Source organism: Mastomys coucha, unplaced genomic scaffold, assembly GCF_008632895.1.
Source record: "Mastomys coucha isolate ucsf_1 unplaced genomic scaffold, UCSF_Mcou_1 pScaffold8, whole genome shotgun sequence".
Lineage (NCBI taxonomy): Eukaryota > Metazoa > Chordata > Mammalia > Rodentia > Muridae > Mastomys > Mastomys coucha.
Window position 1 is genome coordinate 26444767 of NW_022196914.1, and position 21347 is coordinate 26466113.

The 21347-nt window shown below is 42.2% G+C and overlaps 1 protein-coding gene across 6 annotated transcripts in view; it reads left to right on the forward strand.

Annotated features, from left to right (window-relative positions):
• Ctnnd2 (catenin delta 2) overlaps window positions 1-21347 on the forward strand; it is an 851684-nt gene that overhangs the window by 672598 nt on the left and 157739 nt on the right. For all 6 annotated transcript variants that reach the window (XM_031360311.1, XM_031360312.1, XM_031360309.1 and 3 more), the window contains one exon: window positions 8263-8446. In XM_031360311.1, the coding sequence (XP_031216171.1) occupies window positions 8263-8446 (184 nt within the window). The remainder of the gene's footprint in view (window positions 1-8262; window positions 8447-21347) is intronic.

Below are 21347 nucleotides of genomic sequence, written 5' to 3' on the forward strand. Positions count from 1 at the left end.
GAAAAAAAAAAAAAAAAGAAGCTTAGCAGTCAAAACACCTTGTGGGAACTAGTTAGATTTAGTCTCCTCAAACCAGAGTATGCCGGTAGGCATCAGAATCACTTTGGAAAGTTAAGGAACAATTCATCCTTTATCCATTCTGCAGTTGAATTTGATGATAGAGAGACTGACTGATATAGATTGATTGATTTTCTTTGAAAACCATCAATAACTGACTTGGCTTAGTTACAGCCTTTATCTGTATGTGGTTACTTAAGATGACCAGAGTTTCAACTGGAATCCGTACACGGCATTAGTTGGAAGAGAATGTTTGACGATGCTGGTGATGGTCAGACCACTTTACATCCTCTTCACCCCCAAGCTGACTACTCCCCACAACCCTAAGATGACCAGAGTTTCAACTGGAATCCGCTCGTGGCAGTAGTCAGAAGAGAATGTTTGACGATGCTGGTGATGGTCAGACCACTTTACATCCTCTTCACCCCCAAGCTGACTACTCCCCACAACCCATCCCTTTCACATCAGTGAGATGAAATTCTAAGAGGCTTCGCCTTTGCTCGGCCCTCCCTGCAGAGGATGAGGAGATTGATTCTTTGGAAAGGTTAAGAAGAACAGATAGTCTCTTGGTTCTGCTTCCTGAAAGAAAGCTTGAGGGATCCAAGCCTAAGGAATTGCCCCATTTATAAGTGTCATTGTTATAAATGTGTGCATAAAGTTGAAATAAATTATCCTATTAAACAATATTGTGTAAGTTTCAGGTATATGTGTCATACATCCAGAAGAGCTCTCACTGTAAGAGGTGTATACATCCACTCCTTGAAGGCTTTGTTTCTTGGGTGGACATTCAGGGTGTGCGAGCAGTATTCACATGTATACAGTGTACCTACAGACAATCTAGCAAGAGTTCAGGGGCTTCTGGGCCCAGAGTTTAATCAATGCCACTCACAGACTATCGGTATAAATGAATCAATGTGGGAAAGGAAGCCATAGGTGCCCTCTTAGCTCCCTCCACACAACCTCATTAAGCTCAACTCTGACTTTATTATAAAATAGACTGTTTTGAGACTGGAAAAGTGACACAGTAGTAAAAAACACTGACGACTCTCTCCGAAGACCTGCATTTGAGTTCCAGTACCCTGACAGCGGCCCACAACTGCTTGTAACTCTGGTTCCAAAGGATCCGATGCTTGCTACTGTGGGCGTTGGATGACTAGGATGCACAGATAGACATTAAACAAAACATGCAGACAGTACCTAGAATTCATGAAAATCCCCCTACCTCTGCCCCCCACCCCCGTGCTGGGATTAAAGATGTGCACCACCACACCTAACCTTTAGGTCTACATTTTTAAAAGGACAATCCAGAGACTGCTCCACCTGGGAATTCTTCCCATATTCAGTCATCAAACCCAGACACTATTGTGGATGCCAGCGAGTGCTAGCTGACAGGAGCCTGATATAACTGTCTCCTGAGAGGCTCTGACAGTGCCCGACTAATACAGAAGTAGAGGCTCACAGCCATCCATTGGACTGAGCACAGGGCCCCCAATGAAGGAGTTAGAGAAAGGACCCAAGGAGATTAAGGGTTTGCAGCCCCATAGGAGGAACAACAATATGAACTACCTAGTACCCTCAGAGCTCCCAGGGATTAAACCACCAACCAAAGAGTACACATGGTGGGACTAATGGCTCCAGCAGCATATAAATAGCAGAGGATGGCCTAGCTGGTCATCAGTGGGAGGAGAGGCCCTTGGTCCTGTGAAGGTTCTATGTCTCAGCGTAGGGGAATGCCAGGGCCAGGAAGCGGGAGAGGGTGGATTGGTGAGCAGGGGGAGGGAACAGTTTTGTTTTGTTTTGTTTTTTCCGGAGGGGAAACCGGTAGAGGAGATATCATTTGTAATGTAAATAAAGAAAATATCTAATAAAAAAAAAATAAAAAAAGAACTCCCTTCCTCAGGTACAAACTGTGACTCTCAAAATTAAATACATGGTAGTCTTCCTTAAACTAAATCCTTATAAATGCATACATTAATTTTTCATGAGCTGATTAGTGTAAATAAATAATCAGTGTGTGTGTGTGTGTGTGTGTGTGTGTGTGTGTGTAAAAGAAATTGAGCCCAGACTTCTTTTGGTCATTATTTTACCCCCAATTTTGATAGAATTCTTCCTGGAGTCTTATAGTAAAAATCAATATAGGTTAAAGGAAAGGGAGGATGGACTAACGTCGTATACAGCTGGAGGCCATGTCTGAGACTTGCTGTTATTAAAGTGTAGGCTTTCTTCATTTTTTTAACACAGAGATAGTCATCTCTTTCAGGTTAAAATACCCCACAATTACCCTCTATTAAAACAAAATAAAGGATCAAGTGAAAGTAATTAAGACCTTATTAAAGAAATTTTAATAAACCAATTACTGCTCATGAATATGATAATCTCAAGAAAAAGAACCATCCTTTGCCTGAAATAAAAATAAAGTATCTCTTAAATATATTTAGTATACATCATTAGTTATTTAAATTTCTTCTGAACTAAATCAACTGTCAATTATATTTGGAACAGTAATAACTTTATACTGATAAAAGGATGCTTATGGATGATGTAATTAATGGAACATTCCATAAAAACAATTTTATTACAGATTACTATCAGAAATAAATTAGCATACCTTCATCATGTAAATTAAAATTTGCCAGTCACCAATTACAACATTTTTTATGTAGCTTCCCATGAATGCTTATACTTTGTGAATTCAGTTTATCCCATAGTTTTTCTGTGAGTTGCAATTCGGTATCACCCTGAGTAATTTAGAATTATTAGTAAGTTAATATAATGAAACTACGCTGATCAAAACCGCAAGAGATGAAACTCCTAGTGCTATATTGATTAGTGTTTTTCAGAGGTATAAATATTTTTCTCCCAGCTACAAGTAGAATGTCTGTAGACTCAGGGCATATAATGCCACTTAAATAGCATTTTTTATATTCGCACCTGGATTTATTATTTGCCTTGCATCTGCTGTTTTATACTTTCAGTTCCTTACACCATCTTTACAGCACTGTAAGGCTTTAGAAATGCTTGATGCTCGGAGCCCCTGGCATTCTGCAGAGTCGTATCTTGCAGTTACTCACTAGGCTTCTTTGCAGTGACTACCTGACAAACGCCTCCTGGGTGTTAGAGCATACCTGTGTGCTGTAGATGCTGAATGTTGGATGTGTTCTGCATCCTTCAAACACTCAGACAGCTGCCTCCTATCCTCTCATGGCTGGGAAGGAAAGAGAGGGCAGATGCATCTTAGTAAATGAAGGGGCAGCTGGGGGATGTGTTAATATCCGAGGGGAGGTGAGCCCATTTGACAAAAGGTCAGGACAGGAAAGGGATGAAGAGAGACAGCAGGGTTTGAAAGAAAGGGAGTATAACAGATGATACTCCAGAATTTAAGAGCTAGAAACAGCAAACACTCATCTCGCACAGTGTCTATGGTTCAGGCAGCCAACACAGCCACGTTGAGTGGCCCTGACTCTGCTCATTTGCAAGACTCAGGTCCCCATAGACTTGAGTATAGCTGGAGGACCTGCTTACAAAATGGCGCAGTAATATGACTGTTGTATGAGGGCCTCCCTCTTCACTGTAGTCGCCTGTCTGTGGGCTGCCTGCAGATCCTGTGGCATGACAGCAAACAACCCCAGAGGAAATTCAGAAAAAGCCACAATGCCATACACTTGAGCCTGGTGTGGGCTCTCAAGTGCGATTCTGCTCTGCTATTCACAGGAAGTCATGGAGACCAGCTCTCTCTCTCTCTCTCTCTCTCTCTCTCTCTCTCTCTCTCTCTCTCTCTCATATGTTCAGGATCTGGCTGCTCAATCCACTTGTAGGGACTATAAAAATCTATGGACACATCCTAAGCCATCACAGAGGAAAGAGGGAAAGGGACTGGAGAATTTGAACAAAATCCCATTCTCAGTTACTCAAGGAGGACATATGTAATTATCTAATCTCCATACAAATCTTGAATTTCTTTCTGTCCAGTGTATTCTTTCTCTCCCCATCCTGGCCTCTTATGTGTGTGTGTTTTAGCAAGATAGCTGTGGACCCAACTCTTGCCCAGTTTTGGCCTCTCTCAGTTTATCATCTATTGTGTGAACTGTCTCCAGAAACTACTGGTTTTATATTCAAGTTTCTATATGTGTTCAGATAACTGACCCAAACTGATGTTTTGAGGGTACATGAGAAGTTGGCTGGGCTCCTTCCAAAAGAGTTTTATCTCATGGCATCCATTTTCCCAGCTGTTCCTCTAGAGGGGATGGCTTATGCTTGGTGCAGTAATGGTTCTCCTTTCAGAAGGTGTCCTGTAGGTCACAGATACTTGGGAAAATAGGTACGGACTGCTTGAAGTTGCAGACCAAGGACTGTAATAAGTGTACTGGACTGTGATACACAATACAACCAATATGGAAAAGTAGACTGTATATGAACTGAGGAATGGCCCAGTGCTCAAGTCTGAACTACTTTGAACCAGCTGTTAAATTAAGAAGAAAAGTGAGAGAGATAGAATAGTCCAATGAAGACATCTTTTTCATCTTCTCATTTCTTGTCAAATGGATTAGTCCTTATAGTTTTCCTTGATTTTTCACCTCTTCTCCCCAACTCTCCTCTAGTCATTAAAATAGCAAAAATTATTTGTTATCACAGAGTGTCATTGGACTCCTATTACATTCCCTATATGTAAAAATGTACATTTTATTATTTAGTTATATTTTGCTGTGAAGCATGTTACCCACATTTTAAGGTACTCACCTACAGGTTTCAATTTATATAAGTTTTTATTCTCAATCAGGATCTGGTAATAAAAATACTCATCATCTGTCACCATTTTTTACATACAGTGCACACAAATGCTTTAATATGGCTCTCTGAAAAGGTACGCTCAAATACTGAGATAAATGTAATTCATTTTCATATTCTATTTAAGACTGAAAGATCAATTGTTTCACTATACAGTAATATTGTGATGCTACAAATGAATGCTAGTACACATTTTGATTATTTCAGTGATCAGAATTTAGTAAAAAGAAATCCATCATGAATGAATCAAAAGCTTTATCTTATTTTTCAAAATGATAAATATGCTGATATTTCTAGTATCATAAACCAGCCCCACTCAAAACATATTTTCTACACCTACTGCTTCCCACTGAACACTTTGTAGAAATGAGAATAATAGTTCACACACAGAGCATATGAAGAATCACTGATGCACTCAAAAGAGGTGGGTAAACTTTTTCTGGCAAGAGCAGGATGTCAAGTTGTTATGTGGACAAAGGTGGAGATAGGACGAGTGAATGGATTGGGTGGCTGGTTCAAGTACAACTGTGTCTGTAGAAACAAGTAAACCAGATCTGTCCTCACTGCCCTGCATTAAAGGACTGGTTTCCATACGCCAAGTAATGGCATTCACTTAAATGAAATTCTCAGTAAATGTTACTTTTGAAGACAGTTAAAAGTTTATCTGTAAAGTAGTCTTGATACAGCTATCTAGTCCCTGATTTAATTAACAATGGGATTTGTGTTATCAGAGGCTTTCTTTGGTAGAAATGGAAGGCAAGAATTAATCAAAATGTCAAGAAGAATGTTCTGCTCACCTAGCACAGTGGCCGAGGTGATGTTTCATCCCATTAAGAGATCGCACGCCCTTAAACAAATGGTCTGAAGTTTAGTCGTCAGTCCATCTCAAGCGCAGAAGCTTCATGTTTCTTTCTATCTGTTATTAAGAACTAAACCAAAATAAGACAATTATTTTAAAAGCATTTTTAAATGATAGCATAATATAAAGGCAGTGTCTGTGACCTCATCTAGAATTACTTTTATTTTAGAGAATTCATACTTTTAAAGCTCAGAACATTCTTTCCACTCAACATTTTTACTTTTGCTCTGTCTGCATTGATTACTGTTACACTTGGTCGGTCTCCTACTCTCTGTTGCTCCCTTTTTAAAAACTATTATTTTATTAAGATCAAAATGTAATCATTTCTGCCCTTCTCTCTCTTCCCTCCAACCGCTCCCACTAACCTGCTGACCACCGCTGTCTTTCAAATACTTCATGGCCTCTTTATCTTTAACTGTTGAGTTTACATGTATATATTCCTAAAGGCATAACCTGCACTGTGTGTTACATGCCTGTCTGTTTTCAGGAACACTTATTCTGTATTGTATAACCAGTTAGTGCATTCTTTCCTGGGGAAGACTACTGCTCCTTCTTTGCCCGTAGTTCTGTGTCTGCGGTTGAGAACTTGTGAGCTTCCCTCTTCCATATCAGCATGGCTATTGGTGTCATACTTGTTTACACAGTGAGACTTCATGAGGACAGCTCCTCTGACTTTTGTTGTCACTATTTATCACAACAAAGTTCCTGTACCTCTCTCTCTTACAGTCTTCCTGTCCCCTCTTTTACAGTGATACCTAAGCCTCAGGTGACAGAGTTGTGTTATAAATGTAACACTTAGGACCGGGCTCCATAACTCTGTGTTTTGATCACTGTGATTTCGGTAGCTGATTTTCTCTGTTGCAAGGAGAAGCTTCCCTGGTGAGGGTGAAGACGACACTTATCTGTGGGTACAAGGACAAATACAAGTAGTGAAGGATTGTGCTAGCTTAGTGAAACAGCAGTTGTAAGTTCTCTTCCACAATCTGTAACTTCACTAGCCTCATGTGGTAGGCTAGATTTCATTACTAGCCATGATGACTATTTTTGAGTTGGAAAGTTGTTGGTTAGCACAAAGGTGTGTGTGCCGTTGCTGCACCCTTAGGATAACGTGCTATGCTGGAGGCTGTGGTATCATAGCTAAATAGGATGACTGATTGCCTCTCTCCTTTAGAAGCTTGTATGTCTCTTTCTGGTACCAAAAAGGCTAATCCTCAGAGACAAGGCTTTCAGGTCAGATCCAGTTTACATGCTTTGGATCCTATGTTCAAAGTGGGTGGTGTCTTTAGCAATAGACACTTATCTTCTGTTTCTAAAGAACAACAAAGAGTGACAGGATTAGCTTATAATTTTTTTGGGGGGGTGTCTCTTGGATAACCCTAACCAACATCTCAAAAGATACATGTTGATGAGGTTGTTGTCAGACAGTCAGTAACTCTTCATAGTGCTGCTCCCCATCTTGTTGTTGTGTTCATTTTTTGTGGAAACATGAAAAAAAACACCTTCTGACCCCACATAGGCCACCATGAAAGACCAGAACATTAACTCAACAGCATTAATTCATGAAAGTTCATTTTTATGTCAATCTGCAGGGAGTTTGCCCAATAGTTAATTTGCCCATGATTTAATACTTCTACCCAAGTCTAGCTTTCTAAACCAATGAGTTTAGTTGCCTTATTTATGGAAGCATGGGTGAATGGTTACCTAAGGTAGCATGAATGACCCTAAAATATCTCCATCACCAAAGCCTCTCACCCCAGCAGAGATGATGTCCCCACAAATGCTGCATTTCTAGAATCCCTCACCCACCAGCCTTCAACTCCATATGTTTAGAACCTCTCAATCCTGTGCAGCTGGGCAAGACAGAAGGGGAAAAAATACCTTACAACTGGCTATCATGGAGGCATTCCCTCAAAGGAGGCTCCTTTCTCTGTGATAACTCCAGCTTGTGTCAAGTTGGCACACAAAACCAGCCAGTACATACACTTAAGACTTAAGACAAAGTTCAGAGTTTCTCCTGGGCATTCTTGCCAGCCCCAGATAAGTGAGTTTTTGTTCCATCAGTAGTCCTGACCCCTAAATGGCTTGCCCATCCCTGTCACCCCATCTGCTACTGGCATAATCCCAATTACCAAGGCCATAACCTCTATTTGCTGCCTGCCTCTGTGAGCCCTCTGATGCCAAATCTGGCCTTTGACGATTTCCAGAGCATGTCTTTTCATGTTTCAATACAGGTGTTTTAAAATTAAGGTCAGCCTCTAAGACTCATGTGTTTATCCCCCCCCTTTTATGTTCATGGTGTGTGTGTGTGTGTGTGTGTGTGTGTACATGTCTCAGCACACATATAGATGTCAGAGAAAACCATGTAGGAGTCTGGGTCCTACTCATTGAACTCAGCTCAGGTGATCAACCTCAGTAGCAAGCATCCTTACTAAGCCATCTCAGTGCCCCAACCTATACTGTGTCTTCCTTCCTACCAGTACTGCTATCTCCAGTAAGGAAGGCTGGTCGAGATGAGAGAGAGTGGTACCCATCCAATGTCCCTCCTTGTGTGTCTCTTGCAGGAGTCCTTTGGAACCTCTCATCATGTGATGCACTCAAAATGCCAATCATCCAGGACGCCCTGGCAGTGCTGACCAATGCGGTGATTATCCCTCACTCAGGCTGGGAGAATTCACCTCTTCAGGACGATCGGAAAATACAGCTGCATTCATCACAGGTGCTGCGCAACGCCACTGGGTGCCTAAGGTCAGTCCCCTCCCTACTGAGCCTGCTACAGGGACACTTCTTCCTGTGACTTTGATGGCTGTTTCCTGAGGATCGCTGTTTTGCAGAAACAGATGTTGTTGTGGCAGTTGGAAAGCTAAGGGAAAGTCCTGCAACCTCTTCCTGAAGAAGTGGAGGCATTTCCCACCACTGTAGACCTACACTGTATTTAACTGAGTTAGCCTGCTGTCTTAAGTCTACAACAAAACAGGTTCATTGCAACCAAAACCGAGTCACTTTCTTTCACTGTAAATAATGGTTTATAAGTAGTCTGACATGTCATTTTACATGCAAAATAACCAGACAATTGCTTGGAGAGAGTCTATAACAAATGTATAGGGATGTAATTAAATACTACCAGAAACCACTTTTATTCTAGGCCCCTCTACACATATTTGTATGACTACAAGAGTCCATAAGCTTTTTTGAAATAGCTCCCAAATAAGGCCTGTTTTTCTTTGTATTTTCAAATGATAAAAAATTATAAGTGTATAAATTTTCTACTGCATTAACACACACACACACACACCACACTCCTTGGTTGGTGGTCTAGTCCTTGGGAGTATACAGGAAGGGATCCATGATACATACGTAGATACATAAGTAGCAGAGGATGCCCTTGTCTGACATCAATGAGAGGGGAGGCTCTTGGTCCTGTTTTATGCCCCAGCATAGGGGAATGCTGGAGCAGTGGGGAGAGGAAGGGTGGGAGGGTGAGGGAGCACCCTCATAGAGACAAAGGGGAAGGAGGAGAGGTCAGATGTGGGATTGGGGGGCGTTGTGGAGGGGTAACCAGGAAGTAGGATATCATTTGAGATGTAAGCAAATGGAATGATTAATTAAAAAGCAAACAACAACAACAACAACAAAAAACCCACTCCCCAGAAATCTATGGAGGCTCCTTAGAATTGTCTTTATACCTTGATCGACTTTTAGAAAAGGAAGCATTAAGCAAGATAGATGTTCTTCTAAAGCCAACCTGTGTTTCTAGAGAAGGTTTGTATAAAAGTTGGAAACTTTTAGCAGGTGGGTTAATTATGGGGTAGGAATAATAAGGCTTGTCGAACGTGCTTAATCAGATACATTTCAAAACCAAAACATTCAAAATGGTTTTAGCTGTGGTGTTGCTGGCCAATAGTTTCTCCTACCGTCGTCGGGTTTCTGGATGTAGATCCAGTTTCTGCTAAGAAAGAGCAAGAACACCTCAGTAAAGAGTAATAATAAGCACCTTGTGAATATCCATACCAATGCTTTCGGTCCTGTCACTGAAAAGACATCTTGTGTTAGTGTGTGTGCAGAGAGAGGCTCACAGCCAGCCTGTGAATATCTTCACACACCTTCGCTTTTCCTCCACACGACGTATAAACCTTTGGCATGATTTCTCTGGTTAGTCTCTACCATCAGCCAGATTTATGCTTCTCCAGAATTCCCTGCTATAGCATCTTTTTATGACTTCTTAAATTCTCTTATCCTTCAGAGGCTCCCCCTCTCCATGGCAGCTCTAACTGATGCTGCAGAAACTCCTGACCTTCTGTGCCTGGTTATCTGTCTCAGTTACCTCCATCTATTAAGAGTAATTTTCCTCTTTTTTAACTTCTTCTGCTTGCAAATCCTGTTTGGAGTTCATAAAAAAGCCCGAGGAAGAAGGAGCCTCAGATTCAGTTGCAGAGTAACCAGAAAAGACCTGGCCAGTCCTGAAGAGGAAACACTGAATAATAGCTGCCTCGTTGCATCTTCATGACATTTGACTCCAAGTTGAGGACACAGACTCTGTGAGTGTGTGTTCCGCACCTTGGATGATAAAGCGGAAGAGCTAGTATGTGTCATCTGACCATTTCCTAAGGCCTCTGGCTGCATTAAAGTCTAGGATGTGACCCAGAGTCAGGTGAGATCAGACCAGGGCGAAATCCCATACTTCTCCACACACAGAGGCTACATCCCTCCTACTACTGCTTCTGTGTGAATGTGAACTCAACACAGGAAGAAAAGACCAGAAGTTGTTAGGTTAAGGATGAATATGCCATAACCAAGTAAGGCTTCCTGAAGCCATGATACAGCCAGAGTTAGAAATTTCCCCCAATTTTGAGTGTGTTACATGGTTTACAATGCAAAACCCATTAATGTGTAACAAAGCTTGGATGATTTTTCAGTTCATTAAACTTTTGTCCTGGACAAAGCAGTAAGCTAACGCCATTCTCATTCAAATGTGATGGCATGTCCTGCCACACTGGTACTCTCCTGGGCCGGGGGAGGAATATAGTAGTCATGGAAAGTGGTAAAATAATTTATCAAAGACTCCATAGTTTTAAGGAATTGCCATGTTCATCTATCCACTGTCCACTGAGAGCGAGGGCAGCGCACCTGACCAATTGGATATGTTTATGCTTTACAGAGCTTATAGGGTTTCCTGTGTGAGCTGGTTTACACTCCCAGTCTTCTTGGAAGCTGCTCACTCTTTATTCGCAATAGAGAAATCACTTCCTGTACTGCTTCTGCCTTTAGCACTTTGATCCCATGAGCCTTTGCTAAGTGAGTGACAACAGTGTGCCAGAGAGCCGTGGGACACAGAGACCCTCTCCACAGCTCGGACCATGCAGCAATTCTCAGCGCAGCAGAAGTGGGTGACCCCTATCCAATTGACTCTACTGTCATATGATTGCAGTGGTAGTACCGGAGGAAGATGCTGTACCATTTTGTATTAGGATTTGAGTGCATATGTATTTTTTTTAATCCAGAGAGAGTCCTGGATGTAGGTCTCCATAAATTGTAAACCGAGTCTTGCTTTCTTTATTAGCACTGAGGTGAAACCCGGGTCCTTACACGTGCTATGCAGGTAGAGTATCGCTGCATCGCTAGCCCTGTGCAGTTTATTCTCCTACTTTTTATGAGCTCACTAAATTCCTATTTAGTTAAGTCATGGAGTCACACCTGATTTTGACCTACACCCTGAGTTTCTGCAGACCATTTATTTCCATTTGACCACTCCAAGAGAATGTATAGGCAGGTTCCTATGGCAGTAGAGCTTTCCAGAGAATACATGCAACAATCAGCCAACCAATGAATAGGGCACAGTGTTATGTTGGTTCATTTAACTTCCTTCCCTTTGCCTTTTGGAATTTTTGAGACAGGATCTCAATCTGTCATCCAGGTTATCCTCATACTTGCTTTTAATGACCTTGGCTCTGCCTTCTGGGTGTCTCAGAATAGCGCACCATCATGGCCCACCTTAATTTCTTTCCCATCATTTACCAAATGGCACTCGCCTGGCCAGTATCATTTTTGGGCTTAAGTGCCAGGTGTTTTCTTCTCCTCCCCTTTGCTCACTTTCCACTCTCAGTCCTGAAGTCTTTGCTGTGGTTGGATGTGAGCTGTGTCCCCACAGTCCATTGGCTGGAAGCCTGGCCCACACTATGGAGATATAGAGAAGAGATGGCACCTTCAGAGATGGGACCTGGCAGGAGGTGGGTGGTACTTGAGGCATTGTCATCATTAGGAAGAGCTGTAGCTTTGGGTACTTCACTGAGACAGATCCTTTGAAATCCACCCTGCTGCTGTATAACTGATTCCTTCCATCTCTGCTACCATGGTGATGGATCTACTTCAAGGCCCTCAGTAGAAAACAAGCAGGAAACATCACCTGGCACTGGTGTCTGTGCCTCAGAAACTCTGAATCACTTATTTTCTTGTAGAGAAATACAGAAAGAAAGAGAAGAGGTAGGTGTGGAATGGGCAGGAATTTGTGACAGTTACCCAGTGAGTCCCATCTTAAATCTTCATTTAGAACCATGGGTGCTTTTGACAAATACATGTAGATATATTTTTAGGAATATCCTAATTACTCAAGTTAGACTCCTCTGTTCTGTGACTGATCCATTTAAGATAAGTTGATATTTTAGGCTTGTTTCTAAAACTACAGTTTAGGAATGCATAAAATGAAGTATAAAGGAAAAACCTAGTTTCATGTTATGGGATTTCCTAATAGCAAATGACAGATAAAAATAAGTATGTGGGACCATCCTTCTCCACCATCACTCGACTTCTTTTCTGTTCATAATACAACTCAGACCTGTCTGTTACTTCAAGAAGAGAAGCAAAGTAAGATTTAAGCAATTAGTATTTTTCCTCACAATTTTACTTTTCAGAGATGAATGTGAGCTTATGAATGTAGGCTTCACTGTTCAAAAGCTCAACAGAAAAAAAAATCAAGTAAAATAAGTTTAAATTTAAGAATCCCAAATCTGGAAACTTATCTTGTCTCAGACAACTCATGTCCTTGACTGACAGTCCAGGCTCTTCTTTGTCCCAGTGGTAAATGCTACAGTGTATCCATAGAGACCACCTCTCCATCCTGACTCCCTGAAGCCATATTGACAGAGTCATCTCCAGGGAAGAGCCACTGGCCTCTGCCTTCCCTAAGAGAAAGATGACAGAGTCATCTCCTGCAGACACACCAGCAAGTTTAAGCATGGGGGATATTTAAAGTGAAGGCTCCACGCCCTTAGTCCTTTCCATTTCGAATTCATTTTGTGTAGGAAATGTGATTTTTCTCAGGCCGATCCATCTGTTTGTTCCCCAAATACCTATTTATTACTGATGAAATGAGATAGAAATGGGGGCAGGGAGAGCTTTTAAATTTTGTTAAAGGAGTGAGTTAATAGAAAAAATATGATGGTTGCTGGAATATAGGATGGGAGAGCAGGGCTTAAGACCATGAACCTGCAGGATGCAGGGCAGGGCAAGGTCTAACTCGATGCACGGTCTCTACCATGCCTTCCTCCCTCATTCCAAGCACAGTCACATGCATTCTCAATTGTTTCATAATTCCATCTTTTGTTCCACTTCTGCTATGGCCAGATTTTCGTTTTATATATAAAGCTGTTTTTAAAATCTTGCTCAAGATAAAACAAAAACCACTTTAACATATTATCTACAATAAATGATAGCAATTATTAGGAAGACTTCGGCCATCAGTTACTCCTTTCATGATTAAGAACTCCAAAAATAAAATGACTTCATGTAGACCGAGTCAGACCTACGAATAGGTTTGGATTTGTATTGATGACTGTTTTGCTGAGCACTGTGTAATCAAATGTGCCTCTTAACCTTTGGCCATTATAATGATCACCTTCAGCTGAAAACACATATTAGCAGGCTGCAAGGAGACCAGATCTCATCTGTATGTGGGCATGCTCTTGCTGGCCGATGTCAGTGTAGTGGCTGACCTAAACATTCCTCCAAAATTCGTGTCTCCCTATAACCTTGGCAGGTGACCCTTTTGGACATAGTGTTTTTGGAGATCTGATTAGTTAGATGAGCATGGACCAAAGTGCAAGCGTGCCTCTTAAGGCAAGGGCACATAGATGCACAGAGGAAGAGGCCTTGGAAAAAAGAAAGTGAGGCAGCTACCTGCTGAGAAACAGTGGGGATACCTAAAAGCCACCATAGAAAAGGTGTCCTTCCCTGGAGCCTTCAGTGTGAGCCTGGGCCTGCTGGCACCTGAATTTTGGAATCTATCCTCTAGAACCCTGAGAGGATACATTTCTATTGTTCTCAGCCATGACTTTTCTGAGACTCTGCTCTGGCAGATCTAGAAAACAACTGTTTCTCATGTTTCCAGAGGGACTGTCAAAGCCAGAGTTCACCAGTGAGAAAACCATTGTTCCCAAACAGTCCACAAACTGGGGCAGAAGGTCCCGGGGGTGGGGTCAGGGCTTGATTCATTTTGTGGGTAAACCCAATCCCTCTCTAGCTTAGCCCATGCAGGGCTGAGGTCTGCATGTCCAGATGTCTCAGACTAAGGTTTGACTCCCAACCCCTTGACTGGGTGTGCGTGAACTAAGAGGCTTCCTAGACGGGTGTATGATTTTATGTGCCCTTCTCTTGCTCAGAAGTCTTTTTTTTTCCCCTTTCTCAACATTGAATCAGCTTCAGAGCTCAGCTTGGATTTATAGAAGACTATGTGCAGCCAGAAGTCATTCTAGGTTCCTGAACAGGGAATGTGACATGATACATGTGTCATTCTCACGGTTTACTCCAGCAGCTGCCTGCAGAATGGAGGCTTCTTGAATTTTCTCAGAAAGATGACTGTGTTTCCCATTTAAAGCCTCGCAGATCAATACTCTAAAGATCCTTGGCATGGCCATAATCATCATCTGAGAATAAGCTCTAGGTAAAGCCTTGATAAGTGGCCCCTTTTTTCTCCCTTTTAATCCAGCAACTAGCTCAGTACAACGGCTCGTTCACATTACTCTGTGGCTGTGCCACGTTTCGTCATGGGAACTTAGGACTTTATCAGCAGTGGAAGTGTGTGCATGAGGCTGGCTCTGTTAACTTCCACCACTCCTTTGCTGGTGCTACTGGGTCCTTTATTTATTTGTATTATTCTCTTCCCACTTCAGCATCTTGTACTGAAGGACAACAATATACAACCCCAGTTTTTCTCATCTATCTTTGTGTACACAGAATGTTATTAAGCCTGTCAGAGGAGCTGCACTGTGCCTGTGCTTATGAGTGTAATTAAACTCACACCCCCAATTAGTCATTTTAACCCATATAATGGATGAGTGCTTGGTCCCACAGTGCCACTAATTCTAGAGTGACCTTGAGCAAACCCATCACAAAGTAATGCTGATGATCATCACACCGAGGCTAGAGGCTCTGAGGACATTATTTTTATCTGGTTTACTCTCGCATTAGCCACAGGTAAGAAGAAGAAAAATTTTTATTTTTATGTTAGGATCATGCCAGGGTGATCCACCTACTCAGATAAATGTCCTTTTTTAATATTTTATTTTATATCCACACATGCATATAATGTGCTTGGGTCAAATCTACTCCCCCATTCTTTTCCCTCTAATCTTTCTTTTGTCTTCCTTACTACATTTACGTCCCAAATTCATGTGCTCTCTTTTAAAAGTCATTTAGTGCTGCTTCTATGTGTATCGGTTGCTGCCATGTACGAGAATGTGGAGAGCATCTCCAGTCCCACATCCCTGACTTATACTGACTCTCCCTCTCCCCACAGTAATAAATGTCAGTAACTCCTGAGATAGGGGTGGCATCTCATGAATCCCTCCCCCATCCATGCTTAGCTTTTGCCTGGCTAGATCTTATGGCAATGTCCTGCATGCAGCCCAAGCCACTGTGACTTCATGTGTGCAGCCGCACTGTCATGTCTGTCAAATATTGCTCTTTTATTTTTTTTTTTAATATTGCTCTTGCTACAGACATTTACTCCCTTTGGCTCATGCAATCCTCCTTCCCCCTCGTCTGTGATGATCTATGTACCTTGGAAGTAGGAAATGTGATATAGATGTCTTGATTAGAATTGAGTGCCCCATAGTTTCATATTCCCTTCACATTGACCAGTTACGCATCTCCCTATTAATTGCCATCTACTACAAAAAGAATCGTCCAAGATGATAGCTGAGAAATCTACCCATTTGTTGGTACAAAGATAAGAACTAACAATACAGTTTATGACTATGTATCCATTTAACAGAATAACAGTACAGTGTTCTCCCTAGTCCTATGATCCAGTTTTGGGAAGCTGAGTTAGTGGTTACTGGTGTGCCATCTTATGAGGTTATCCTTACATCCAATCAGAAAATAATTGTCTACTCTCATAATTATGCCACAACTGCACTGGTGGTCATAGTTTCACAGGCTAGATGTTACCGTAATGTAGGGTTCATAGCTATGTACTGCTCTTGAGTCATCTCCCCTAGCAGCATTCAGAGAACCTTCCAGAACTACAATGATGGCCTATAGGACTGAAACTTCATATTTTGAAGGTGTTGGATGTTGATCTCTGCGCTGGCTTACCCATCTACACCAGGATGTGGGTATGTGCCAGCTGCGTGGAGTCCTCTTTACCTAGATGCTTGGAGTGAAAATGGAATTTCTCTCTGAGTAGTAAGCAGATGCTGCACAGTTTGCTCCCCCACCCTCTTCTCCACATCTGGACCTCAAGCAGCAGCACCTCCTTCGCTGGTTGCTGCTCACTGACCAGATAGTCTGAGAGGGTGAGATGATTTTCTTGAGTCATACCTCAGCAGCAAAGATTTTCCAGGATGAGGCCACAGAGGTGAAGATCTAGGGAGCCTGAGAGCTCATAGACTAAGTGGTTACTGCCTAGCTAGCAGTCACATTGGTAGCAGAAGACAGAATGTCATTTATACTTGCTCAGTTGCTATATCAAAGGCTATGTGAATTAAGTCACTGGATCCATGTCCTCACAACTGTGTGGCTGGCAGTCAGATACCATTGGGCTTGTTCCTCTAAGGGACCTCTGTCTTCCATGAACCTTCATGTGGTCGTCTGTCAGGGCATCTGAACCCAATTTTTCTTTTCCTTTAAGGGCATCATCCATCAGACCAGGTTAAGATCAAATATTTTATTCTAATAAGACTGCCTCATTTTAAAGGCCCTGCCTTTAAATACAGTCACATCCTAGCAATTCATGTAACGTGTTTATTCAAAGGCCACACCTCTGAAGGAAAATAGACAGAGAAACCAGGAGAGCCATCAAAGCAAAGTTCAGGTTTCTCTCAGATGAGGAGAAAAGGGAAGGTGGGGGAGGACGACGGGAAGGGGAGAGGCAGAGGTGGGCGCTGGAATGTCTTAGCCTGACAGAACTCATCAAGCCTCTGGAGAGTTCCTCAGCCCAGTCATCCTTTACAGGAGCTGAGTCTCCCAGAGATGAGCTTGCCTGGTGAATGCTGCAGGACTGTCAGTCATTGGCTCCAGCATACATGGGAGATGAAGCCTCAGTGTGAAGGCAGACACAGTGATAGATTTCAGGGCACAGCAAACAGGCCCCATCAGTCAGTGACACTCCTTCTTCTGTAGCCTAGAGTTCACTCTCCTGAAGCCCACACCAGCATCTCCATTCTCTGTTGACTAACTGCTCAAAGTACCAATGCATAATCATGAAATTGCCTTGTGAAATTAAAGAAAAGTAACTGATATCGAATGAAAGCCTGGGTCTTCTTCATGTGCTAGGCCACAGAGGGTGTGCTCTGGTAATGCTGGTGAAGCAAATGGATGGGATCCACAGGGTTAGCCGCAGGCAGCCATGCCTGTCTAACCTGGGGTAGATAGATGAGTTATTTTCTCTAATTAACATATCAGAAGATGCGTGTGTGTGTGTGTGTGTGTGTGTGTGTGTATGAGAGAGAGATAGAGAGAGATAGAGAGAGAGAGTGAGTTACTGCTTATCTGTATGCGTGTATAAGCTACAAGGCAATCTTAAGTGTCTTCCTCAGTGTCTTGCCACCTTATTTTTTAAAACAAGCTCTAACAGACTAATTGTGCAGCCTGGCTAACCAGCAAGTCCCATAGATCTTCATGTCGCTGTCTCCCCATAGCTGTGATTATTGACACACGCTGATACCCTTGGGTTTTTACTTGGCCACTGTGTATGTAGTTCTCTGGCTCAGGTCTCCATGCTTTTATGGAAAGGACTTTCTCTAATTATCCAGAGTTCTTCCCAGAATTCATGTTTCATGAGGCAGTAATAAGGACCACTTCCTCCCAAACATATGGTGTTTCCCTTAGCCAGAAAAGGTGAATATATAATGATTATGACTACACCTTAAATGTAAACGACTGACACAAAATATCCCATCATCCCATTCATTCCATATTACATTCAGTAACTAAAGTTTTTTAATTTTTTTTCTGCCTTTTAATTTGGTTATAAATATGTGCTCTTAGAGTTGTGTTTCCTACATATTGAGATTAGCTCCATGTTTAGCTTGGGAGAAAGAACTGGCTCCCTGGTTGTCACTTGAGTCTCTATGAGCACCTATAAACCCTTAGTTGATTCTCTGGGCCATGGTCTCATGGGACTCTCCACCCCTTAGTCCTGGCCCCTATAGTCCTTCCTCTCTCTCTTCCGCAGGGTTTCCAGAGCTCTGCCTAATGTTTGGCTGTGGATCTCTGCACATTCCTTAATTCTGGTCTGAAAGTTAGGCAGAAAAGATTATGGAAGTACTAATGAAAAACTTTACTTGACGTGAAGGTGAGCCAGCACCAGGGTTGTCCTGTCTAGGCTTCATAATATATGCATTAGGTCTTTTTTTTTTTTTCTGGAAGAGTTAAGTAACAATACTTAAGTGTAATGGGTTAAAAAAAAAGCAAGTAACAATACTTACAGATAAGGTAATATGTTGATACCTTCATCTTCATGTGGTTGGGACCCTGTACTTTTCTGTGTCATGAATGTACTTCTCAGTCACTTGGACTGCTATGGAAGGGGACAGACATGCTGGAACTTCCAATTCACCCGTGTCCTTCATTATTGTCCCTGGAAGGTACAGATGCATCATTATTCCCCATTAACAAGCTCTGTACCAGCACGAAAGACATGATGCCACAGAGGCACTGACTGGAGCTAATGAATTCCTACAATTAATTAAACTTCTCTTAAGGTAACTTATGACCAGAAAGAAGCTACCCTGGCACAAAGAGTTGATGTGAGAATGGCTATACCCAGGGGAGGCCAGTCAGTTTATCATGCCACATGATGCTTCATGAACATTCTGTGTGGACTTTCATGTCTTGACCATTGTTCTTCCTGGGGTGATGTTTTTACCTGACCTTATTTTGGAACAACAGTGTAGTCACTAATTGCAAGCTAATTTAATTAAAGCAGACGAAGGTTCTGTCAAATGGAAGTGCCGCCAGCAGAAATGGTCCTGACTGCTCTTACAGCTCTGTTTTGCACAAGGGTGCGTCAGGTTGTTGGAACAAATGGAGCTTACTGAAAAAAAGGTAATTATTTCAAGTAAGAGTAAAAAGGACAGTGTCCTTTTTGAGTCTGCCAGGAGGCGGGGCTTGTGGCCTGTCACAGTGGGTGAATACCCATAGATACAGAATATTGGATCTGAGTCTGGCAATACCTGAAGGTCAGACTTTTCTCCCTGGCATTTTGGAAAGCAGCACCGCTAAGCTGCTTTCGAGAACAGAAAGGAGTTTTATTTCTCTTCCACTATGAGCAACACTATCTCCTGGGTTAGCAAACATGATTAAATACCATTTGTCCTTGATCCCTGTCACTCCTAAGTAGATGAAACAGATGAACAGGACAACAGTCCCCCAGATAGGTGGGGGGCTGAAAGCCTTATGCAGCCCAAAAGCAATAGGTTTAAGGAGGAAAGGATGCAGGTTATTAGGATTTTTCAGGGCTAATTCCCTTTAGAGGGCAGATCATTGAGACAGATCATGCTCTCATTCCCTATCAAACACCCCGGGGGAGGCTCTGCAGCTGCAGATGGAGACTTTAGACACAGCCTGTCTGAGCACCTACCCCACAGCTTGAAGGTGGAGAGGCTCCTACTGAGAACCAGGAAGCTGATGGAGAAAGGGGCACTTTACTGCTCACCTTCCAAGCTTCTTTCTCTTTCCTTGGAAATTCACTGAGCTCTGAAGACTTATGCAGGAGACTCCACAGGGCAAGGAGCACAGAGACTCCTAGAGATCCAATTTTCCTGGCCTCGGAGCAAGTCTCACCATAGCTTCATATCAATGTCCATGAGTTCTTAAAAGAAACTACCACTTATCAATGAGGGGGAAAAAATTGGTCCACCCATCTGGTGCCCATCCTCACAGTAGTCCTCTGCCCTTGGATTGTTGTATTTGCAATAACAGCCTCCTTGCTGTGACTCTGAACACTAGGTCCTGGTCTACCCTGTGAGCATCACACATGACCCAAGAACACAAAGAACCTTGTTCTTATTGCCTCTTCACATCCCAACATAAATGGCTCATGTCCATAGGCCTCCCATGACAAATTGAGGCTTCCCTGACTTCTTTCAAAGCTTCCCTGCCTTTCATGACTGTGTATCCAGTGAAACCCAGCCACATCACAAGCTGCATTACCAAGTAGCTGAGGACCATGACTCATCACCAATTCATTCTCCCTAAAATATCATCATTCACCTGGCAAATGCCTATCTCAGTGACCAACAAAATGACTGAATCCCTGGATAATGTACCTTCAATGGCTGCTGTGCTGCATGCCTGGTAACTGCTCTGCTCCCATTCTCACCAGTGCAAGGAAATTTGCAAGTTTCCTGGATGCTCAGAAGACCTCCCCATTTATATATATGTATGTATATACATATACATATATATATATATATATATATATAGAGAGAGAGAGAGAGAGAGAGAGAGAGAGAGAGAGAGAGAGAGAGAGAGAGAGAGAGAGAGAGAGAGAGAGAGAGAGAGAGATCTGCATGACCTCATGTTTGCACATGAGAGCCATATCTTGGTTATTGGCATATGATTGCCTGTTTCCCAGTGTGAGTGTTTAGGGTCTATCCACTAAAAGGTGGACTATATCAGCCATAGACTGTGTGGAGCTACATAATGTTTTTCTGTAACAACCATCACTGTCCTCAGCTCATTTGTATTACTCTTGGTTCTTTATTCAATCATCTACCTAATTTGAAGGAGACCATTGGACCTTACCAACACAGATTGAAAACCAATAAATGGTACCAGTATAGTGTTCTAGGAACAAAATCTATAGTTCTTTCCAATTAAAATAAAAATTAAGCTTGAATGCTTAAGTGACTAGCCCTGGCAGTCATAGCAAAAAAACTCCATGCACCAAGATTGCAACCTGAGTTTCAAGAGTCTCAAGATGCCTTGACCATGGATGGCATCAGCTGCCAACACTCAACACTGACACCATATAAATGCTAAATCAATAGTTTGGTAACTTAGATGGGGTCTCTTGTTCCACGTACATGTAAAATGAATTTCTAAGCTGTGTCAAGGACTTTGCTAGGTACCATTAAAACAAAGATTAATTAAACATAATATTTGTGGTTTGGAAAACTCAAGGAAGTTTGTGTCTGGGTGACTAGTAAGT